At 44.7% G+C, this 24,960-nt stretch overlaps 1 protein-coding gene and 1 long non-coding RNA gene across 10 annotated transcripts in view; both read left to right on the top strand.

Annotated features, from left to right (window-relative positions):
- The window catches only part of AGBL2 (AGBL carboxypeptidase 2), a 43,105-nt gene extending 36,162 nt beyond the window's left edge, over nt 1-6,943 (top strand). For 6 of the 9 annotated variants that reach the window (XR_014316115.1, XM_082747595.1, XM_082747599.1 and 3 more), the window contains 4 exons: nt 728-853; nt 1,330-1,437; nt 4,203-4,286; nt 6,211-6,943. Coding sequence is in view for 7 of the 9 variants with exons in the window: in XM_082747595.1 (XP_082603721.1) it covers nt 728-853; nt 1,330-1,437; nt 4,203-4,286; nt 6,211-6,384 (492 nt within the window). In the remaining 2 variants the exon portion in view is untranslated. Of the gene's footprint in view, nt 1-727; nt 854-1,329; nt 1,438-4,202; nt 4,287-4,591; nt 4,678-6,210 lie in introns of all 9 variants that reach the window. The other 3 variants (XR_014316116.1, XM_082747596.1, XM_082747597.1) reach the window with 2 other exon arrangements.
- A 4,764-nt stretch (nt 6,944-11,707) lies between these two features.
- LOC309873042 lies at nt 11,708-14,965 on the top strand. The gene is made up of 3 exons (XR_014316167.1): nt 11,708-11,971; nt 13,035-13,196; nt 14,837-14,965. It is a non-coding gene; the product is annotated as an uncharacterized lncRNA (long non-coding RNA).
- The last annotated feature ends 9,995 nt before the right edge of the window (nt 14,966-24,960 follow it).

The raw sequence follows: 24,960 nt of genomic DNA, 5'->3' as shown, positions 1-24,960 counted from the left end.
GAGGCTGAGTCAGGTGGAGGCAGCCAAATCAGACCAGACCCTGTAAGTTTTTCAGCTGGATTTACAACATCAATATAAGCTTCACCACACCATAGGTCCCCAGATAATTGGTCCTGAGCTTCACTTGCTTAATTAGTAAAGCCACCTCATGGTAATAGCCAAACTGAATCTTTTAAATTAAAAAAAAAAATTTTTTTTAAGGGAGAGAGAGGGTGAGCAGGGGTGGGGCATGGGGGAAGAGCCAGAGGGAGCCGGAGGGAGAGAATCTTAAGCAGGCTCCTCCACACCCAGCACGGAGCCTAACAAGGGGCTCAATCCTATAACCCTGAGATCACGACCAGCGCTAAAGGAGTTGGGCACTTAACTGATCGAACCCCCCGGGGGCCCCAGCCAAACTGAATCTTTTAACCACACACTTAATAATATTATCTGTAGCTGACATTATTGCCATAAGTAATCTGGTTTTATGTTGTGAAAAACAGATACGTGGTTATTGGTGTAGGTGCCCCTTTGGCAGTATGCCTATAGTAGTAGGATTTGGGGATGTTAAATGGGGAGTGGATTCTGCTACAGAGGTAACCGAACTGTTTGTTCAGTTACAAACACCACGGGGCCCACGTACTGGGTCAGCGGTTGTGGCTTGAGTGTCGGGTAGAAGCGGTCTCCCTGTGGGTGCCCTTATTTCTGGAATCCCCAGTGACGACTTTCTCTGTGCTTTCTGGAATAGGTGAATCAAAAAAAGAAGATGTATAAGAAGAAAAAAAAGAAGCCACTTCAGACGAGGAAACAGCGAAATGAACAGTATCAGAAAAATAATTTGATGAGGGAGTTAAAGTTAACGGAAGATATCCCGGTAAGAAGGCTCTATTGCCTACCTCTACCCTCTGGTCAAAGAGCATTCCATGGAGGGAGCAGGACAAGGAGATAAAGTTTACTCTAAACCAAAGGGAATGGGGAATGGGGTAGAAGGAAGCTAATTTGAGTTCAGAGCTCTTCCATGAGTCTTCTGGACATCTCTGAGCAGATCTCAGCCGTGGCCCACCGATTCTGTACTACACTCTGGCATGGGTTTTGACCATGGTGGTTACCGGAGGAATGGTGGCTGGAGCCAGTCCAGGCTTGCTGGGTAGCTGGGGTGTCCGGCCTCATCCAGTATAAGGAGGCTGGGCTCCTTCCCAGTCTCCTCCCAGCTACCATCCCCACTCCACATCCCCTGCTTCCTAACGATGAAAATGCTTTCAGACGTGGAAGTTTTACTATTGAGTGAATTGGGTAGAGTAATTGCAATGGATCAGTTGAAAATATTCTCTTTGCACTCAATCCCTCCAGGAAAGGGCAGGGTTTGCTTCTACTCTGCAAAAGCAGCCTACCTTTTTCAGAAATTCAGAGAATGCCAGTTCTTCCGCGATGCGAAATGAAAAACCAAGGTTGAATGAGGTAGTAGTTTTGCTTGCTTTTTTTTTTTTTTTTTTAACTCTTTCATGGAAAATCTATCAGAAATTTTTTTGGGTAATATATTTAAAGTGTACAATGTGGTATTTGATATATTTACGCGTCATGAGAGGGTTCCCACCTGAGTTAATTAGCGCATCTACCACCTCGAGTAATTACTCTTTTTTTCTTTAATAACTGAAAGTTTATATCCTTTTACCGTCTTCTCCCTATTTCCCCCACTCTCCAGCAACCACCATTCTACTTTCTGTATCTATGAGTTTGATCTTTTTTTTCTAGGTTCCACACATAAGCGATACCATGTGGTGTTTGTCTCTCTATTGCCACTTTCATTAAGCATAATGCCCTCTAGGTTCATCCATGTTGTCACAAATGGCAGGATTTTCTCCTTTTTTAAAACTGAATAACACTATTTGCAGATATTTTCTCTCATTCCATAGGTTTTCTTTTGGTTTGGGTTTTATTAGGGGGGTTAGATTTTTTTTAAAGATTTTATTTATTTAGTTGACAGAGATCACAAGTTTGCAGAGAGGCAGGCAGAGGGAGAGGGGGAAGCAGGTTCCCCGCAGAGCAGAGAGCCCGATGCGGGGCTCGATCCCAGGACTCTGGGATCATGCCTGAGCTGAAGTTAGAGGCTTTAACCCACTGAGTCACCCAGGTGCCCCAGGGTTAATTTTTTTTTTTTAAGTAATCTCTACCCATGGGACTTGAACTCACAGAGTCATATGCTCTCAACTGAGCCAGCCAGGCACCCCTGCCTTCTGATTTTGTTAATGATTTCCTTTGCCGTGCAGAAGTTTTTAGTTTGATGTAGTCTTACTTGTTTATTTTTGCTTTTGGTGTCCAATCCAAAAGAATCATTGCCAAGGCCAATATCAAGATGCTTATCCCCTCAGTGTTCTTCTAGGAGTTTTATGGTTTTGGGGCTTCAGTTTAAGTTTTTAATCCATTTTGAGTTGACTTTAGTGTATGGTACAAGATGGGGTATAGTTTAATTCTTTTGCATGTGGATATCTATTTTTCCTAATACCATTTATTGAAGAGACCATCTTTTCCCCATTGTATATATTGGCTCTTTTATAAAAAATTAATGGATTATATATGTATGAGTTTATTTCTGAGTTCTCTATCCTGTTCCATCTTGGACTCTTTGTTGCAGGTTCTCTGATTTTTCCAATTAGCAGGTCCCTTTCACCGGCTGAAGAATACAATAGGCCTCCATCTATGTCACCCTCTTGTCAATGTCACCAGGAGCAGGGAAATCTTAAAATTACTGGGGACATTAAAACTGCTTTGGATTAGACACTACTAAAGTCTAACAGCCACTGGTTATTTGTGATTTTACACCTAGAACATAAGAAAAGCTGCTGCATCCTCTGTCTATCCCTCTGGTCAACAAATTGAACTGTGTTACCACTACATGCTTCACCTGCTATTGAGTGCTGGGAGTGTAGCATTGAACAAAACACTATCTCTGCCTTAGGGACCTTGGAGTCTACTGGAGATTTTAACAAGGAAGCAGGAAATTATATCACAGAGTAGGATGAGGAAAAGTGCCCCGTCATTTTTAGTACTTTGGAATAGTGTGTCTCTAAAACCCTTGCTGGATTGAGTTTTTTAAGATTTATTTATTTTAGATTGAGAGAGAAAGAGAGAAAGCAAGGGGAGGTACAGAGGGAGAGAGAGACTCTCAAGCAGAGTCCCTGCTGAGCGCAAAGCCTGATGTGGGGCTTGATTGCACGACCCTGAGATCATGACCTAAGCCAAAATCAGGAGTTGGATGCTTGGGGCGCCTGGGTGGCTCAGTGGGTTAAGCCTCTGCCTTCAGCTCAAGTCGTGATCCCAGGGTCCTGGGATCAAGCCCCGCATCAGGCTCCTTGCTCAACAGGAAGCCTGCTTCCCCCTCTCACACTCCCTCTGCTTGTGTTCCCTCTCTCACTGTGTCTCTCTCTGTCGAATAAATAAAAAGCTTAAAAAAAAAAAAAAAGAGTTGGATGCTCAACCGACTGAGCCACCCAGGTGCTCCTTTGGGTTTTTTTTTTTTTTTTGGTTTTTTATGTATAAAAATAAGCTTTGGTGGGGCCCCTGGCCTGGCTCAATCAGAAGAGCATGCCACACTTGATCTTGGGGTCATGAGTTCAAGCCCCATGTTGGGCATAGGGATCACTAAAAATAAAAAAGTTTAAAAAAATTTTAAGTTTTGGTATACTAGTAGATAACTCTTAGTGGATAGGGTGGGAAACAGGCCCTTCTCAAGCCAAATACTACCCTTGGTTCACAGGGATCTAAAGTGGTCCCACGGTGTTACACTGAGGAACCCCCACAGAGCACAGCCCGCACTGAGCGCTGTTCAGTGTCTAGTGTGATGGCAGCAAGAGCAAAGCTTTCAAGTCTGTCTCGACTTCAAATTCCAGCCTCATTATCGCTTTTCATGAGCTACTTAACCACTCCAGGACTTGGTTTCTGTATCTAAAATATTGGGGTAATAATACATGCATCATAAACATTGTTGAGAAAGTTCGATGTAAAACTGTGTGTCAAGTGCCTGCCATATGGTAGGCAACTCCATGAATATTAGTTTCCTGCTTTTCCTTGAATAATTATTCCTCTGTGGCTAGCCTCTCTTTTAGTGTTACAGTACTGTGATGACTTATCACGCAGGAATAAAAACTGTCAGTGTCTATTCTGTGTAGTGACACTTGTGCAAGTGGAAACGTTACTGAAAATGTGTTCGTTTGTCTCCGCCACAGCTACATGGGAGAGACAAAGGCAGCTCCCTGGACCCATCGAAAATGACCTCCTTGATTCTGACGAAGAATAAAGAGAGGATGCAGGTATTTCCCCTTCTGTGTGGATGCCAGCAGCTAATCCGACTTGGATTTCAAGTGTGTGACATGATCAGGAGGGGGAGTGAGCCACAGCCCACAGTTTCACTTCCTAGGATTTGCTCCGCTCAGGTGAACATCTAAGCCACCCGACCGTCAAGGAACACAGCCCACAAGGTGCCGCAGGAACGGGAGGAATCCTACCTCTAGCCCTGGAGAATTTAGTTTCATTTTAGCGAACGATTGTTAGGTGGCTGTCACTCTGTAAGTCCGTGGCAGCAGATAGTGAATAACGCAGTGGTTCTCGACCCTAGGAGATGTTAACAAGAACCCGGGGTGCCGCCATCCATCGTGAGGTGTGCCTCACGCCCACAGTTACCAGAGCGTGTTCCATACCGAGGTTTGTGAATGATTTGCTTTTTTTTTTTTTTTTTTAAAGATTTTATTTATTTATTTGACAGACAGAGATCACAAGTAGGCAGAGAGGCAGGCAGAGAGAGAGAGAAAGGGAAGCAGGCTCCCTGTGGAGCAGAGAACCCGATGTGGGGCTCGATCCCAGGACCCTAAGATCATGACCTGAGCCGAAGGCAGCGGCTTAACCCACTGAGCCACCCAGGCGCCCAATGATTTGCTTTTTTAAAGGAGTAAGTTAGAATGAGCTTGTATTCATCCCTCTAATAACATCCCTCTTGCTCATTTGCATTTGCATTTTCTTTCCTGAGAAGGAGGGAAAAGAGGTGGAGAAACAGCTAAGAAGCTGTCATGCCAGAGAGCCCTGGGGAGTCTGTGGGAGGGTGTGGCTCATGTGAACCCTGGGGGAACAAAGATTGAGAATCCCTGGACTCACGTGTGTCTACCAGAGAGAAAATGGACAGTTCTCCCATGGGGAGGTCACTGCTGTCTTCCCAAGGCTGCTGTTCGGGACTTCTCAGATCCGTGCTCCCATATACCCATCAGTATCCTCTGGAGACCCTCCAAGATGCGGGACCCCTGAGGACTGAGACAGGATCCCTCCCTTAAGGCAGCCATCCTCTAGGAGGTGTGGAAGATCTATAGTGCGATAACCATGGCATCACAGAGCCTGGAGAGCAGTGGGAAGACAGGTGTAGGTAAATTCAAATCAAGGAGGATTTCTGCCCTGACAGGCAGGTGAACCTTGAGCTGCCCACTGGAGGGCCCGCCCCCCCCAACGTCCCGTAGGCATTCACTACAGGAGGTCTCCACATTGCTCAAGCCACATCCCACCCATCCTCAGAACCTGCCAGTTAGGCTGCAACATGCAACCAGGGATTCAGTTAAACCCAATGTAGCAGGGGAATGCCATCCAGGCTTTTACCTTTGCCTCCATTTTCTTCTTCTTTTTTTTTTTTTTTTTTTTTTTTCGATATTTTCTCTATTTGTTTAAGAGAGAGAGAGCATGAGCAGGGGGAGGGGCATGGAGAGAAGCAGACTCCCACTGAGCAGAGAACCTAACACAGGGCTCCGTGCCAGGATCCTGTTGATGGCCAGAGCAGAAGGCAGACAGAGGCAGACGCTTAACCAACTGAGCTACCCAGGTGTCCTTACCTCCATTCTCTGGTGGAACATTTCTCTAACGGAGACATAGGCATTTAACTCATATAGTGAATAAGCAGAGTCACAAACAGTGGGACAATCTCCTCTTTTGTAGATCAAGTTCTTCTCTTTGTGTAATGTCTTTAGAGTTTATGAAATGCAGTCATGGAACTATGGGCCATTAAGGACCTTTCTTCGGCTCTCTGAAGGCAAATGCTTGACCCCTCTCTGCCCTGGAACATCAACTACTTTCTGCTTCAGTATTTGGGGGGAAATGCAAATACTTCTCACTAACTCCTTGTAAAACCAACCCAGCCCTAACTGTAACTTTAGAAATAGCAACCTAAAGTGACTCAACTTTTATATCTTGTTTGCACAGACAGAGAAGCCAGGATTCACAGTGTCGTGCTCTCCAAAGAGAAGCACAAATCCCAGCCAAGAGCCAGTTCCAGATATGAAGCCAAGCTGGTCCAGGAACAGATATCCTGCCGCAAGGAGGGGCCACACCACCATGACAGTGTACCCATCCTTGCACATATACACATACCCATAGGCTGCCACGTTTTGGGTGAGACACGTTCTGTAATGAGGGGAGTTGTACGACTGGGAGCTACGTTCACTTACAGTATACTGTGTGGCGTGTTCATTGTGCACTGACCTTATGCTGTGTGCTTGCGTTGCCTGCGTGCCCTTCTGATACATACCTCATGCATTAGATTACTTTTCTCATAAAGTAAAATTTTATTATGATGTTGAGAAAAGCTTCCTTTGTCAGAAATTGAAGTGTGTGCTCATGAACCCACAGCCCAGATATACCTCACTTTAACCAATAGACATTCTCTCTAAAATTATGCGCAAATCAATTTTAAGAGCTCAGATTCTATTTTAAACATATTCTGGGAGTGTGCTTTATTTAAAAAAAAAAAAAAAAGTTGCATCAAAGCTTTTTAGCACCGAATGGTCAGTTAGTGATTTATCAGGTTTGCTCCTGCTGAGGTGTTACCACACAGAGACAACAATTCATGTATTAGCCTGAGTTTAGTATGACATATATTATGTTCAACACAGTTACGTACATTTTCTAGCCCACTGATTAAAATTCTTTCTCTCTAGCCAGTTGTTTCCTTTGATCTGTTACTGCATCACCTTACATGAACGGGTGTTTTATATTTTTATCTCTCTCGTGAGCAGCAAGCACAGTCTGCCGACTACAGCCTGTCATGTCCACAATTCCAGTGTCTGCATCTTTTTTTTTTTTAATTAATAGACTTTATTTTGAGAACAGTTTTAAATTTACAGAGAAATTGAGGACATAGCTCAGAGAGCTCCCGAATACTGTCCACCCCATATCCCGCCTCACACACTGCGTGAATGTTTTTTTTTTTAAAGATTTTATTTATTTATTTGACAGACAGAGATCACAAGCAGGCAGAGAGGCAGGCAGAGAGAGAGGAGGAAGCAGGCTCCCTGCTGAGCAGAGAGCCCGATGCGGGGCCCGATCCCAGGACTCTGAGATCATGACCTGAGCCGAAGGCAGCGGTCTACCCACTGAGCCACCCAGGCGCCACCTGCGTGAATGTTTTTCAAGGTGATGATATCGGCCCAAGCTCTTTGTTGTTGTTGTTGTTGTTGTTGTTTAAGATTTTATTTATTTATTTGACAGAGAGAGATCACAAGTAGATGGAGAGGCAGGTAGAGAGAGAGAGGGAAGCAGGCTTCCTGCTGAGCAGAGAGCCCGATGCGGGACTCAATCCCAGGACCCTGAGATCATGACCTGAGCCGAAGGCAGCGGCTTAACCCACTGAGCCACCCAGGCGCCCCTGGTTTGGTTTCTAATAGGGAACATTTCACGAATGTTCGTGTCTTCCTTCTGCAGGGGTCATGCTACTCTTCCCAGTATCTGTATCTCCTTGAGTATATGTACTGCCAAAGCAGGTGTCTGCCCTTGTCCTGTTCCATACCTTACTCACATGCTAAAACCTAAACTCACACCCGAAAACCCAGCATTTTAAGTATCTAGAAAGCAAACAGCCAAAACCCCACCTTTGTCCCTAAGAGGGTAACTTTCAAGGACAAGTCCCTAAACAGTTACAAACCGCTGAGGGCCAACCATTGAAAGTTGTTCGGAAATACTTGTTTTTGCTTCAAATAATTTTGGAGAAAGTTTGTAAAAAGTATCCCAGTATGATGATATTTTTGGAATAAAAACCCAAAATATGCAGGGGCGCTGGGGTGGCTCAGTTGGTTAAGCCTCTGACTCTTGATTTCAGCTCAGGTCATGATCTAAGACTGAGATTGAGCCCCATATCCGGCTCCATGCTCAGCTCGGAATCTGCTTGTCCCTGTATCTCTGCTTCTCCCCCCTCTCATGCACTCTCTTTATCTCTAAAATAAATTTTAAAATAAAATCTTTTTTTTTTTTTTTTTTTTTTTTTTTTAAAGATTTTATTTATCCATTTGAGAGAGAGACAGTGAGAGAGAACATGAGCGAGGAGAAGGTCAGAGGGAGAAGCAGACTCCCCATGGAGCTGGGAGCCCGATGTGGGACTCGATCCCGGGACTCCAGGATCATGACCTGAGCTGAAGGCAGTCGTCCAACCAACTGAGCCACCCAGGCGCCCCTAAAATAAAATCTTAAAAAATAAAATAAGTTAATCTTTAAAAGATCAGAATATGTGATCAGATTCTTCCTCAGAACTTAGGGAATTTCTTTTTCTGTTTTGTTTTGTTTTTAAGATTTTATTTATTTGAGAGAGAGAGAGCATGAGAAGAGGGAGGCTCAGAGGGAGAAATGACTCTCTGCCAAGCAGGGAACCTGATGTGGGACTCAATCCCAGGACCCTGGGATCATGACCTGAGCTGAAGGCAGTCACTTAACGAACTGAGCCACCCAGCGATCCCGGAATTTATTTTTCATAAACCATGCCCTTTTATATTCAACACTGAGGATTTTATGGTCTGAGATGATTGGTCATAGTGAGTTGGTAATAATGTATAGAATAGAATTGTAATATTTTTTGTACTTCACCCATTAGACTACTTGGAGTGATAGAGTGATGAAATTCTGTCTGCTTAAGCAATCAAGATCTGTGGGGTTGTGATTAGATATTTTTTAATTCTTAAAAAAAAAAAAAAAAAGAAGATTTTAGGGGCACCTGGGTGGCTCAGTGGGTTAAAGCCTCTGCCTTCAGCTCAGGTCATGATCCCAGGGTCCTGGGATCGAGCTCCACATCAGGTTCTCTGCTCAGCAAGGAACCTGCTTCCTCCTCTCTCTCTGCCTGCCTCTCTGCCTACTTGTGATCTTTGTCTGTCACATAAATAATTTAAAAATCTTAAAAAAAAAATTGTATTTGAAAGAATGAGAGCACAAGTGGGGAGAGAGGCAGGGAGAGGGAAAGAGAGAATCTCGAGCTCACTGTATGGTCAGCACGGAGCCCAACACGGGGCTCAGAATCACGACCCTGAGATCATGACCTGAGCTGAAGTCGAGAGTCAGACACTTAACCAACTGTACCACCCAGGAGCCCCTTTAAGTACTTTTTGAAAGGAAAAAACTTCCTGAGGTGGGGGCCTGAGGGAAAGCTTCCTGAGACGTGGTTTGGGTGCTAAGATATTGAAGGGGCAAAAGGAGAGAATACATGCAGTCCAGGCACAGCCTCCATATCTGGTAATTGCCAAAAAGTGGTGCGGTTTGAGCTGAGCCCTGCTCAATGCACAGCCCTGCAAAGGAGCAGCTACATGTTTTCTTTAGAAGAGAGGCAAGCTTTCCTGCTCCCGTGATTAGGAAGAAGCGCCCACCTGGTATTTACATGCTGCAGCCTCTGGCAGCCGAATGCCAGTCATTTCTCATTGTCCTTTTTTTTTTTTTTTTAAATTTATTAGAGAGAATGGGAGAGAGGGGGCACAAGTAGGGGGAGCAGCAGGCAGAAAGAGAGGGAGAAGCAGGCTCCCCGTGGGGCAGAGAGCCAGATGCAGGACTCGATCCTAGAACCTGAAAGCAGATGCTTAACCGACTGAGCCAGCCAGGTGCCCCTCATTGTGCTATTGGTAGGAAGCTGTGAGGGGTGCCTCGAGCTGGAAAGTTGAAAATGATAAACTGATTGATTCTGTGTGAACATCACAAATGCTACAGGACAAACAACCCAAAGCATCTTGATCACTAAGAGTGAATCAGGAGAATGGAATCAGGGAAAAGTAGAAAAAAGAGCATTTTAGTCAGGTCAGAGACCAAGATCAACTTGACAATCAACAGTTGTCGAAAAAGGTTAGGGTGAGGGGGTGGTGCCTAGCAGGCTCAGTGGTAGAACATGTGACTTGACCTCAGGGTTGTGAGTTTGAATCCCATAAAGATTATTAAAATATATACATATTTTTTTAACGGAAAAGGGAAAAATAATGTATTTCATACTCTGTTTTCTTTATAAGTTAAATGCATAGTCACAGATAACATTTAAGACTCAAGACGGATTTAAGGTGAACATGTTTTCTTTAGAAGTCTTATTTTGGGGACCATGTGGTCACTATTGAGGTCCTGTGTCAATATTCCTTTCTGTCTTTGGAGAAGGGACACTTCTTAAAAGTGGCAGAAACAGGGGCGCCTGGGTGGCTCAGTGGGTTAAGCTGCTGCCTTCGGCTCAGGTCATGATCCCAGGGTCCTCTCTGCTCAGCGGGGAGCCTGCTTCCTCCTCTGTCTCTGCCTGCCTCTCTGCCTGCTTGTGATCTCTCTGTGTCAAATAAATAAATAAAATCTTTAAAAAAAAAAAAAAAAAGAAGTGGCAGAAACAATTCCAAACAAGTAAGGTGATGACAGTTAGCATTCCCCTTAAGTTTGTGGTAGAACATTAGATACAGGAACTCTGTATGGACATACAGGCTCCTTGAAAAAAAAAATCTAGGTGCATGTTTGTTTTTTCCATTTGTCGTTAAAAAGGTGCAACAGGGGTTCCTGGGTGGCTCAGAGGGTTAAGCCTCTGCCTTTGGCTCAGGTCATGATCTCAGGGTCCTGGGATCGAGCCCCACATTGGGCTCTCTGCTCGGCAGGGAGCCTGCTTCCCCCTCTCTCTCTGCCTGCCTCTCTTCCTACTTGTGATCTCTCTCTGTGTGTCAAATAAATAAAAAAAATAAAATCTTTAAAAAATTTTTTAAAAATTTAAAAACAGTGTAAGAATTTTGGAGATCTCCTGGTACCTGGCCACTCGATACTACCGGTGATCTCTGACTTAGTGATGTCACCAATGTTGATCCCAGCTTTCAGCAAAAATGCTACACAAAAGGCTCTGCTTTGCAGAAATAAAACTGCTACTTCTGGTTTTCCAGGCTGTTCTCAGACTAGTTGTGCTTTCATTCCCTAGGATAGCAGAGGTGTTTCCAGAGCTCAGAGACTTGGCACTTTCTGCACAGGATACCTTTGATGCCACAAAACTTACTCTGTCCTTTAAGCTACAAAGGCAAACTATAAGGCATGGCTGGGTTTAGCTGAGCTACATTCCACCAGGGACCTATTTCTTAATGGAATATTCCTGGGGCAGATAAACCCACCTCTGTTAATGCTTGATGAGGCCCAGCATCTTCGTCCCCTTTTTTTCACCTTGATGCTGCCTGATCAAATAAAAGGAAGCTCTGAATTAATTTTCCCCTTTGAGTGGGTTCCAGCTTAACCGAGTCACCTGGTCTGTGAGAAACAATCTTCCTTGTGAAACTGGGTTCAGAAAAGGATCGCTTTTAAATGTTATTTATTTATTTATTTATTTGAGAGAGAGTGAAAGAGAGCATGAGAGGGGACAGGGGAGGGGGAGCCTGCTGCTGGACTGGATAGGGGACTCCCAGATCATGACCTGAGTCGAAGTCAGTCGCTTAACCCACTGAGCCACCGAGGTGCCTGGAACAGCACTGTTTTAATTAGTCTATCTACAGACAAAGCTCTGGTGACAAAGCCTACACCACATGTCCAGAGTAATGCTTGCTTTAATAAGAGTCAAAAGAAAGGAAGATCCCCAAGAATATAAAAAGAAATAATGCTACTTGGAAATTCAGACTCCCTGGGACCTTTCTTCCCTAAGATACAAACTCTTCCCACTGATCCATCCATCAGAAGGAATGCACCAGCAGACGCCATTCCTGCCCTCCTGCTTCAAACCCAGGTAGGAAAACAGAACTTGTTCTGCACTAAAACAAACCAGTCCGGAAGACATTCTGCTAGCTTCAGAATGTGGTAGTGGGTTAGAGAGAGCCATCAACTTAAGTTTAAAGCCCCTGGGTCTGAACCCCACCCAGGCTGCTGGGGGAGGGAGTACAGTGGCTTCACAGCTCCCAACCTGTTTCTTGCCCTTAAAGTAAATTGACTGTCCTGAAATAATCCCCAAGTTCTCTTCATTTTTACAAAATCACATTTATTTGAACATTTCTCACAGCTGTTGATCAGGCACTATTGCGACTGAGACAGCCTCTCTGTTCAGCCAGGGCCAGTGTGGTCCCCCCACCCAGCCTCTGCTCCTTGGGGAAACAAAGGCTCTTCAGTTGCTCAAAGTCCTGCCCCTTCCACTTTGCCCCCTGCCAGATTTGGTCCAAGCCATCTGTACTTCCAGTCCCCTGAACAGGCTATTCCTAGATGGTGGTATTCAGTGACTAGAAATTTCGCAGCCCAGCCCAAGCCCCAATGACTCTCCTTTCTCCTTCTTGGCTTCACTTCCTCCCCAACTCAGCCCAGACTGCCGGGCACATATGTCAGCCACTCTCTTGCCAGCACCCTGGAGTCCTCCATCTCTGTCCTTCTGCCACATCCACCTGGTAGTTCCCCAATGTTGGATCAGTCTAGCCATCCCAACCATCTGTCTTCTACTCCTACACCCAGGCTGCCAAGATGGCTGCAGGAAAACATGCCCTCAAGTGAACTGGGGCCCCAGCTCATGGATCCCGTCCAGCCTCTGAAACTAACTTCCTGCTTCTGAAAACTGAAGTTTACACACACACACACACACACCCGCTTGCAGGACTAGTTCACACCCCCTCCATTTCCTTAAGCACTCTGCCCCTCCCTATTACCTTGACCCCATCAACAAACAACCTTGCTAGGAGGTGGTAGGGAAGAAGGCACTGGAGGCTGCTGGTGGGGTGGAATGGGAAGAGAAATTCAAACAAGTTCTGAACTATCTTTGGTAGGTTTGTTTAGTGCTGGTATTAGCAAAATGATTCTGAAACTTTTAGGTGTATCATATGACTGAGCAAATGAATACAGGTGTTGATGTTAAAAGAGTCGGGGTTCTCAATCTGGAAGAAGAAACATTTAATGGAGGGAAACAAAAACTGTGACAATGGATTGGAATTGGAGACATCAGTGTGGACTCATGATTTCTAGACTATGTATGGGTGAGTACATTCTTATTGTGTATATACGTGTATGCATGTATATTCAGCTCTGTCTGCAAAAAGGGCCTAAAATCAATTCCACTCCATTAGCAATAAGCACATTTTGCCATGAGATCTTGTTCTCTAATACCATTTCCCCCTAAAAAGAATCAGGTTTAAAAAAAAAAAAAAGATTATTTATTTATTAGAGAGAGCGCGAGAGAGAGGTGGAGAAGGGCAGAGAGAGTCAGAGAGTCATAAATGACTCCGAGCTGAGTGTAGAGCCCAATGCAGGGCTTGATCCCACAAGCCTGAGATCATGACCTGAGCTGAAACCAAGAGTTGGACACTTAATGGAGTGAACCACCCAGGCAACCCAGTAGCAGAGTGTTTTAGAGAAATGGCTGATTCCAGGGCTGGGGCATTGTAGATATGAGAGGAGGAGCCTGGAACATTGTTTTATGCCAAAAAGAAAGTATTTAAAAAAAAAAAAAAAAGGAGGCGTGTCATAAGATAAAGGAGCCAGCTTTGAAGGGGCTGCCAGCAGCCAGATCTGGGATATTAGGCACTAAAATGCTTAAGGCACTAATAAATTGTACCACATCAAAAAAAATCAGAATCAGTGAATTCATGTCCTGAAAGAGGAGAGAAAGGAGGGCTCTTGCTCAAGTGGAATGTCACTGAGCGCCAAATGGGGGGTGTTGGGGAGTGCTGGAGTTTTGTAGCCATCACCGTGAAATGGACAAGAATCATGCATGGAGGCTAGATTTAGGAGGGAACATGATGATGAGCAGGAGGAGGTTTGAACATGTCCACTCGAGGGGCCCCTAGATGACTCAATTGGTCAAGTGTCTGACTTCAGCTCAGGTCATGGTCTCAGGGTCCTGGGATCAAGCCCTGCATCATGTCAGGCTCCCCACTCAGCAGGGAGTCTGCTTCTCCCTCTCTCTCTGCTCTTCCCTCACCCTCATTCTCTCTTTCGACCTCTCTCTCTCTCTCAAATACATACGTACATACATACATACATACATACATACATACAATCGAAAGTGTCCACTCAAATTGTTAGTTGAAAGCGAAAAGATTAACTATGAACTGGAGAAATTGGACGCACTTTGACGGAGTGGCCACTGAGGGGCAGAGAGACATCACGCACCTTCTGATGTGATGCTTGCGAAGGAGGCATCACTTGTGTAGTATTCTGGTCAGAAATCCATACCCTGAATCTAATCATAAAGAAACACAAGGCAAAACCAAAATAAGGAACATTCTGCCAGAAAGATGGATCTAGACTCTGGCATCAGAATTCCTGGGTTCAAACGCTAGCTCCACAAGCTCTATGACCATAGGAAAGTTACCCTCACAGACTCCATCTCCTCAGCTATCATCAGGATCACTGGCAGGCCCCACCTTTCGGGGAGCTGGCAGGACGGGTTGGGAAAATGCACACAGTGCAGAGAGGACTCTACATACAGAACGCAATGAGGACCCATTAGTGAGCGTTGCTCCTGTCCACCCTGGCTTCCTTCCCTTTGTTCTCAGAGAAGAAAAGTGCCCAGCTAGGGTTTAAGGCTAATTTTCAATTCCATCTCCCTCTGTTACCTTCTCAAATGTTCTAACATTGCTTTATCCCTTCTTTCCTCTGTCTCCCTCTTTACCAGCAACTTCCCTGTAGCCTAAAAACATACCAAGCCTCTACCATCTTTGAAGAAAACACAAAACGTCCAACCATTCCTTACCACCTCCACCGCCCCCACGACAAAGCTCTCCCCTCCCTTCATAAAAACCACCGTGGAGGGGCACCTGGGTGGCTCAGTGGGTTAAAGCCTTTGCCTTCAGCTCAGGTCATGATCCCAGGGTCCTGGGATCGAGCCCCACATCGGGCTCTCTGCTCCGCAGCGAAGCCTGCTTCCCTTCTTCTCTCTCTGCCTGCTTCTCTGCCTACTTGTGACCTCTGTCTGTCAAATAAATAATAAAATCTTAAAAAAAAAAAAAAACCAAACCACCGTGGATTCGAGGACTGCTATGCGTCATGAACTTTACCCTACATGCCAAACAGCCACGATACCCTGTTTCACAGGTGAGAAAATTTGGGCTGAGAGAGGATTTGAACCTTCAAATGGGGCTGGTCAACTGAGATGTGCAGTAGGTGTAAATACCAGATTTCAAAGACTTTGTACAAGAAAAAAAAAAAAACACTGTAAAAGATCTCATTGACATTTTTATATTGATTACATGTTGAAATAATTGGGGGGGGGCTATTTCAGGTGAAATAAAATATATTATTAAAATTAACCTTTTGGCTCCTGGGTGGCTCCGTCAGTTAATTGTCTGACTTTGGTTCAGGTCATGATCTTGGGGTCCTGGGATCAAGGCCCCTGCTCAGCAGGGAGTCTGCTTATCCTGCTTATCCTCTCTCTCTGCTTATCCTGCTTATCCCCCCCTGCTTATCCTCTCTCTCAAATGAGTAGATAAAATCTTTAAAATTTTTTTTAAATTAACTTTACCTGTTTCTTTTTACTTTTCTAGTATAGATATGAAGGGGCTGGAATTATGTGGCTGGAATTATATTTCTATTGGACAAACACTCTTTAGAATACTCATCTTGCTATGAAATATGGCCTCTTGTCTTCTGCAATACCACTTAATCTTAGCTCCCTGAATGTACGCCGGGGTTCTGGGGCTTCTCCCTCCACGTGCCCTACCTGGGTGATCTACGCCTGCCCTCGGCACATGTATGCCATGATGCTGCTGAGTCAGGCTTCTCCTATACCCCAGACCACTAGATTCAACTGTCTCCCCTCCATGTCCACCTAGTTCCCTTCTGGACCTCAAAGGCAAAATGGCAAAGTGAAATTATTCTGTTTTCTTTTTCTTAAACCAGAGCCTCCCTCTATACCCCCTATCTTGCTCCCTAACACCTTTTTATTTTTTTAAAGATTTTATTTGACAGACAAAGATCACAAGTAGGCAGAGGGGGAAGAGAGGAGGAAGCAGGCTCCCTGCTGAGCAGAGAGCCCGATAGGGGGCTTGATCCCAGGACCCTGAGATTATGACCTGAGCCGAAGGCAGAGGCTTTAACCCACTGAGCCACCCAGGCACCCCACCACCACCTTTGTTTTTACCATGCTTATAACTTCTCCCTCCCCTGCACCTCCATATCCAGTGAGAGACCACATCCTATGGACTCTACCACATAAGTAAATCCAGAAATCTCTTCCCATAAACCTTCTGAGGACTTCAGGTTATCACTGTTGTCCTAAACTATTCAACCTGGTCTCCAAGTCTCCAGTCTTTCAGATCCTGACCCTCTTTGACAGAGCGGCCAAGGGGAGCCCCTTACCAAGCAAATCTGATCACGCTGGTCCCCTAGCAGGACACCTCTCTTCTGCAGGACCATCCATCTCCGACATGGCCCTACAGCTCCCTCGGCCTCCAGCTCTGGGTTCTGCCTGTTCTTTATGAACCTGAAACATTAACGGCCTCTCCCTGCTCCCTCCACGCCCACCCCTCCTTGCCCACTTCCCAAACACCTGTCACCTTTCACGACTCAGCTCAGTTATATGTCAATTATATCTCAACTTTTGAAAAAGACTCAGGGACACCTGGGTGGTGCAGTCAGCTAAGTGTCTGACTCCTGGTTTTGGCTTGGGTTGTGATCTCAGGATCTTAAGATCGAGCCCTGCATGGGGCTCCATGCTCAGTGAGGAGTCTGCGAAGGTTTCGCTCTCCCTCTGCCCCTCCCCCTCCCTCTGCTCTCTCACTCTCTCTCAAATAAATAAATTAATTTAAAAAATAAAAATAAAAAAAGGCTCAGCTGGGAAGCCTAGTTGGCTGGTGGAAGAGCATGCGACTCGATGTTGGGGTCGTAGGTCTGAACCTCATGTTGGGTGTAGAAATTACCTAAATAAATAACTTTAAAAAAAAAAAAAAAAAAAAGAGGGACGCCCGGGTGGCTCAGTTGGTTAAGCAGCTGCCTTCGGCTCAGGTCATGATCCCAGCGTCCTGGGATCGAGTCCCACATCGGGCTCCTTGCTCCGCAGGGAGCCTGCTTCTCCCTCTGATTCTGCCTGCCACTCTCTCTGCCTGTGCTTGCGCTCTCTCTCTCTCTCTCTGACAAATAAATAAAATCTTAAAAAAAAAAAAAAAAAGACTCGGCTCAATACTAGCCCACTACGTGAACCTGGTCTTGGTGCTATTTCCAAGCAGACCTCACCAGTCCTTCCTTTGCATCTCACAGACTCCCACCTCAGCCCCTGGGCCACTTCCATGCACCAGTCGGTGCACTTGGCTGCCCTTCTTAACCAGAAGGATTTCATCTACAATCTGCAAGAGGGAAGGGAAAAACAACAACAAAACTCAAATAAAATGAGATGACTGCTTCACAGAAATAAGTGGTGCAGATGCAGGTCTGCTCCAGGGCTGGGTAATTTATTCAGCAGCTCCCTGGCATCCTCAGGGATCCAGGCCTTCCCATCTTCCAGCTCTGCCACCTTCGGTGCCAACTTTGTCCAACTTTGTAGGCTGTAGAGCAGCAGATCCAGGCAAACCACCACACGTAACAATGCCCAGTGGGAAAATATTCTTATTTTTCTTCTTTTTATAACCTCTTCAGTTTGGAACAACTTTTTAAAAGATTTTATTTATTTATTAGACAGAGAGAGATCACAAGTAGGCAGAGAGGCAGGCAGAGAGAGAGAGAGAGGGAAGCAGGCTCCCTGCTGAGCAGAGAGCCCGATACGGGGCTCCATCCCAGGACCCTGAGATCATGACCTGAGCCGAAGGCAGCGGCTTAACCCACTGAGCCACCCAGGCGCCCCTGGAACAATTTCTGATATCAGTGGAACATACAACTTTTGATCTCAGGGTTGTGAGTTTGAGCCCCATGTTGGGAATAGAGATTACTTAAAAATAAATTCTTTTTTTTTTTAAGATTTTATTTATTTGATGGGGCATCTGGGTGGCTCAGTCGTTAGGCATCTGCCTTCAGCTTGGGTCATGATCCCAGAGTCCTGGAATGGGATCGGGCCCTGCATCAGGCCCCTCCTCAGCGAGAAGCCTGCTTCTCCCTCTCTCAGTCCCCTTGCTTGTGTTCCCTCTCTTGCTGTGTCTCTTTCTGTCAAATAAATAAAACCTTAAAAAAAAAAAAAGGAAGATTTTATTTATTTGAGAGAACGAGTAAGAGATCACAAGCAGGGGGAAGGGTAGAGAGAGAAGCAGTCTCCTCACTAAGAGGGGAGCCTGACGCAGGGCTCGATCCCAGGACCCTGAGATCATGACCTGAGCCAAAGGCAGACTCTTAACTGAATGAGCCACTCAGGTGCCCTTAAAAAATGAATTCTTAAAAAAAAAAGTCGCAAAGATAATAGAGTTCCCACAAATCCCTCACTCTTCAGCTTCCCCTAATGTCATCATCTCCCATTACTGTGGACCAACCGTCAAAATCAGAAAAACATCAGTATATTACTATTAACTAAACTCCAGACTTTCTTCAGACTTCAGTGCTTTTTAAAGTCCTTTTTCTTTTCCAAGATCTCATCCAGAACACCATACTGCATTTTTGTCATCATGTCTCCTTAGCTTCCTCTTGCCTGTGATTGTCTCCCAGACTTACTTTATTTTTTCTTTTTAATGCGTTAAGTTTACTTTGAAGATTTTTTAAAAGATTTTATTTATTTATTTGACAGACAGAGATCACAAGTAGGCAGAGAGGCAGGCAGAGAGAGAGAGGAAGGGAGGCAGGCTCCCTGCTGAGGAGGGGAGAGAGCCCGATGCAGGGCTCGATCCCAGGACCCTGAGACCATGACCTGAGCCGAAGGCAGAGGCTTAACCCACTGAGCCACCCACGCGCCCCTACTTTGAAGATTTATCTATTTATTTGAGAGAGAAAGAGAGTGCAAGCAGGGGGAAGGGCAGAGGGAGAAAGAGAGAATCTCAAGCAGACTCCTCACTGAGCACAGAGCCCAACTTGGAGCTCCATCCCAGGACCCCGAAATCATGACCCAAGCCGAAACCAAGAGTTGGAGCCCTAACTGACTGAGCCAGCCAGGCGCCCTTGGGCTTTCCTTATTTTTCATGACTTTGACAGTTTGTAGAATGGTCCTCAAATTGGGTCTGATACGTTCCCTGTGATTTGACTGGAGTAATGGGGTTTTGGAAAGAATGCCACAGAGAAGGGCCCTCTTCATCACGTTACAGAGGCTTTTATAATCTCGTGGAGATCTACTTGGCTTGTAGCCACCCAAGACAAGCTTCACATGTTCCCTCATAAAACTGCCATCTACCAGCCTGGGCTGTCCCACCTCTTTCTTTGGTCTCTCCCCACCCTCGGAATACTGGGGGCCAGTTTCAGATTTCACCTAGGAAGCCAACACCGTATTATTAGGTCAAAGCATAAAAACCGTATGACTGTCTCTAAAGATGCTAAAAAGCCTTGTGGTAATATTCAGCATCTATTTCATATTTATAAAATTAGTCACTAAAATTGAAGAGATGAATACTTTCTTAACATGATAAAATGTAAATATTTTCTTTCTTTTTTTAAAAAAAAAAGATTTTATTTATTTATTTGACGGAGAGAGAGATAGCAAGTAGGCAGAGAAGCAGGCAGAGGGGGAGGGGGAAGCAGATTACCTGCCGAGCAGAGAGCCCAATATGGGGCTCAATTCCAGGACCCTGGGATCATGACCTGAGCCAAAGGCAGAGGCTTAACCCACTGAGCCACACAGGCGCCCCAAACATAAATATTTTCAATTCAAAACCTAGATTCATGTTCACTGGGAAGCACAAGAAGTATTCTCAATGAAGTCAAACACAAGATGTCCACTGTTACCATTATTACTTACTATTGTTCTGGAGTTAATTTCCAATTCAATTAAACAAATAAGGTAAAGAAATAGGGGCGCCTGGATGGCTCAGTGGGTTAAGCCTCTGCTTTCAGCTCAGGTCATGGTCTCAGGGTCCTGGGATCGAGCCCAGTATCAGGCTCTCTGCTCAGTGGGGAGCCTGCTTCTCTCTCTCTCTGCTTGCCTGTCTGCCACGTGTGATCTCTGTCTGTCAAATAAATAAATAAAATCTTTAAAAATAAATAAATAAATAAAATTTTAAAAGAAATAAATATTTCGCTCTCTGCGGGGGAGCAGTTTAGCCTGCTTCCCCCTTTCTGTCCGCCTGCCTCTCTGCCCACTTGTGATCTCTCTCTCTCTCTCCGTCAAATAAATAAATAAAATCTTTTTAAAAAGAGAAATCTTTTTTAAAAGGGAAATAAATATTTATTTCCAGTAAAGGGGGTAAAAGTAAAAATAATATTTGCAGATGATATAACTCAATTGGAAAACCCATGAGAATCAACGGAAAAACAATTACAAACAAAATTCAGTGATTCAGCTATGTACATTTATATACCAAAAAATTAAAATCTTTCATGTATATAAGCAGCCAATTAGGAAATACAGTGGAGTAAAAGACCCCATTTACAATATCCATTTAAAACAATGGGATACTTGGGAGGCCTGGGTGGTTCTGTTGGTTGAGCATCCAATTCTTGGCTTCTGGTCAGGTCATGGTTTCCGGGTCATGGGATCAAGCCTCAGGTCTGGCTCTGCACTCCACTCAGCATGGAGCTTGCTTGAGAGATGCTCTCTCTCCCTCCCCCTGTACTCCTTGCCCCTGCTTTGTGTGCTCACTTTTTCGCTCTCAAATAAATAAATAAAATCCAAAGAAAAAGTGACACTTAACTAGAATGTGAAATCAGAAATGTGAAATGTCCAAAAGAAGAAAAAAGTTAAATGCCAGGAACACAAAAGTGTTGACATATGAAAATATTCTTGTATGAGAAGACTAAATGTCATGAATATGTCAATTCTCTTTAACTTCAAATGCCAATTTCATGTGAATTTAAATTTCAAGCAAAAATACTAATTTACAAATTTGCTAGGGCAAGCTTATTTTGAAGTTCAAATGAAAAACTTTAAAAAGATGGAAAATTCTGGAAGCAAAGAATAATGAGAGATTGACTCTACCAGATATTAAACCATAGTCTCCAATATTTAAAGCAGTTTGGTACTAGGTTACAAACAGATACATAGGCCAATGAACAAGAAAGTGCAGCAATAAGAAACAAGGAAGAGCAAAGAAAACAGTAACAACCATAAGAAGGAAAGGAAGGAAAGAAAGAAGGAAAGTCAGAGGAGGGGAGGGAGGGAAAGAAAGTCCAACAATAGGACACACTGCATTAAAAATTGTATATAATTAAAGGCCACTTCAAATCAGTGAGGAAGAATTCTTCATTAAGAGTTTTTGGTAGGGGGGCGCCTGGGTGGCTCAGTTGGTTGAGCCGCTGCCTTCGGCTCAGGTCATGATCTCAGGGTCCTGGGATTGAGCCCCACATCTGGCTCTCTGCTCAGCAGGGACCCTGCCTACCCGTCTCTCTCTGCCTGTCTCTGCCTACTTCTGATCTCTGTCTGTCAAATAAATAAATAAATAAAATAAAGAGGGGCGCCGGGGTGGCTCAGTCGTTAAGCGTCTGCCTTCAGTTCAGGTCACAATCCCAGGGTCCTGGGATCGAACCACACATTAGACTCCCTGCTCACTGGGAAGTCTGCTTCTCCTTCTCCCTCTCTATGCCTGCCACTCCTCCTGCTTGTGTGCTTTCTATCTTTTCCAAATAAATTTAAAAAAAAAAACTAAAAAAAAAAAAGTTTTTGGTAGGGACAACTAGGTGGCTCATTTGGCTGAATATCCACTCTTGATCTTAGCTCAGGTCTTGATCTCAGGATCATGAGTTCAAGATCCACACTGGGCTCCATCCTGGGCATGGAGCTTACTTAAAATAAATTTTTTTAAAAATCAAGTTTGGGGAACATGTAGATAGATATTTGGGGAAAAAAATCAATATATACCAGAGTAAATTGCAGGTGAATCCAAAGTTTAGATTTATAAAGTAAACCCATATAATACTTGGATAAACTATTAAAGAATTTAAAATATATAGAGGAGTCTCTCTATATATAAATATGTGAGGGCTCTAAAAAGGATGTTTGAAATAAAATGTGCTTAGTATTCAAGTTGTGCATTCTTATGCGGCGTACATGTGATTGTGCTGTTGTCATTGTTAAGATTAGGTACATTGAGGGGCGCTTGGGTGGCTCAGTGGGTTAAAGCCTCTGCCTTCGGCTCAGGTCATAATCCCAGGGTCCTGGGATTGAGCCCCGCATTGGGCTCTCTGCTCAGCGGGGAGCCTGCTCCCTCCACCCCCTCCTGCCTCTCTGCCTACTTGTGATCTCTGTCTGTCAAATAAATAAATAAAATCTTTAAAAAAAAAAAAAAAAGATTAGGTACATTGATACCAGAGCGTTTCACTCTCAGCACCATAGACTTCTGGGTCAACAATCCCTTGTTGGGGTGCCTGGGGCTCAGTTGAGTGTCTGACTCAGGTCTTGATCTCAGGGTCGTAATTTCAAGTCCCATGTTGGGCTCCATGCTGGGCATGGAGTCGACTTAAAAAAGGCTTTTTTCAATAATGATTCTTTGTTGTGGTAGAAGGGACTTTACAAACATATTAAATTACTGAGGTTAAGATTATACTGAGGTTACCTGGATGAGTCCTAAATCACTAGGGTCCTTATAAAAAGGAGGCAGGAAGATCAGAATCAGAAGAAGGAGCTCTGAAGAAGAAGAGGTTGGATCAATGGAGCAAGGGGCCACGAGCCAAGGAATACAGGCAGCCTCTAGAAACTAGAAAAGGCAAAGAAACAGATTCTCTTCTGGAGTCTCCAGAAGCCATACAGCCCTGGCAACAGCATGATTCTAGCCCTGTAAGACTGATTTCAGACTTCTGACCTCCAGAACTGGGACATAATAAATTTGTGTCATTTCAAGCCCCTAAGTTTGTGATACTGTATTATAACAGCAATAAAAAGCTAAGATGGGGAGCACCTGGGTGGCTCAGTGGGTTAAAGCCTCTGCCTTCGGCTCGGGTCATGATCCCAGGGTCCTGGGATGGAGCCCCATATCGGGCTCTCTGCTCAGCGGGGAGCCTGCTTCCTCCTCTCTCTCTCTCTGCCTGCCTCTCAGCCTACTTGTGATCTCTTTCCATCAAATGAATAAATAAAAAAATTAAAAAAAAAAAAAGCTAAGCTGGCACCGATACATTACACAGTAATTCGCATAGCAGCATTGTGGTGAGAAACATAATACCCCTGCCCAGTGGTCATTGGCATTTTCTCCTCTTCCACCTGCCTCCAGGGCCCAGCAAGGCGTCACCACTTTCTCAGCCCCTCTCACAACTCCATTTGTCTTTCCTTTGATTTCAGCACCTCAATTTCCCTTTCAGGGAAACTGTGCCACTCAATCATGTACTTTGGGTGGGCTCCCCACTAGATCTAACCTGCATTTCAGCTCTAAAGGAAGGCATGTGGCCTGTGCATCAGCCAAAGTACATACCCCAACCCTCTGATCAGAATAAGTAGTTCTGGGGCACCTGGGGCACCTGGGTGGCTCAGTGGGTTAAAGCCTCTGCCTTCAGCTCAGGGCATGATCCCAGGGTCCTGGGATTGAGTCCCACATTGGGCTCTCTACTCAGCAGGGAGCCTGCTTCCCCCTCTCCCTCTGCCTGATTCTCTGTCTATTTGTGATCTCTCTTTCAATGTTGAATAAATAAAATCTTTAAAAAAAAAAAGAAGGTTATAAGAAAAAAAATCCTAATTAAGACAACAGATGACGGGCTGCCTGGGTGGCTCAGTGGGTTAAGCCTCTGCCTTCAGCTCAGGTCATGGTCTCAGGGTCCTGGGATCGAGTTCCGCATCGGGCTCTCTGCTGGGCAGGGAGCCTGCTTCCTCCTCTCTCTCTCTCTCTCTCTGCTTGCTTCTCTGCCTACTTGTGATCTCTCTCTGTCAAATAAATAAAATCTTTAAAAAAAAAAAAAAAAAAGACCACAGATGACAGGTGCCTGGGTGGCTCAGACTGGTAAATGTCCCACTCTTGATTTTGGCTAAGATCTCAGGGTTGTGAGATTGAGCCCCATGATGGGCTCCATACACATCATGAAGTCTGCTTGAGATTAGCTCTCTCCCTCTCCTGCTGCCCCTCCCTGCCTCATGCATGCTCTCTCTCGCTCGCTCTCTCTCTCTCAAAAAAGAGACAACAGACAAGTATTTTAGTTAGAACTAAGGCAATTTAAAAACATATATGAGGAAGGACTGTGAGATATAGAATCTCATCTATAATTAACTGAGGAACATGAAGGAACTCAGAGGAATGACAAGCAGGCTGGGCCTGGAAAGGAAACTGACACCCACTCTCTAGAAATTCCAGAAGTTTCCACTGGGATATTTATTCCAACAAACACGTATTGAGTGCCTTGTACGTGCTTGGTATTATTCTAGGCACTGAGAATACTGAGGTGAACAAAAGGACAAAATCCCTGCCCTTTTGGATGCAAGTCTAGAATGCTGGGGGCAGGGGAACACATTTAAAAATTATACTTTGAATGGTGATAAAGGTTACGGACAAAAATAAGGGGGAGTAGGGAATGCCAGGTTGCTTTTGAAATTTTCACAACGAGCCAGTGAAGTAGGACTTATTCATCCCAAGTTCAGCACAAAGCGCTTCCGTGATTTGCCCAAGGTTGTCAACTAGCAAGTGGCAGAATCAGAAACAAAAAATGGGGGGGGAAATGTTACAGAACACTTGATCTCTCTTGCAAGTTAGGCTGCGTCCCAGCCCAGCAGTCTGTTCACTGGCAAATCCACTTATTTTTCCCTGGGCTTCATTATTATTATTGGCC

Source organism: Mustela nivalis (assembly GCF_964662115.1).
Source record: "Mustela nivalis genome assembly, chromosome: 9".
NCBI lineage: Eukaryota > Metazoa > Chordata > Mammalia > Carnivora > Mustelidae > Mustela > Mustela nivalis.
The sequence above is the reverse complement of the archived record's forward strand: the minus strand, read 5'-3'. Positions and strand labels throughout refer to the sequence as shown.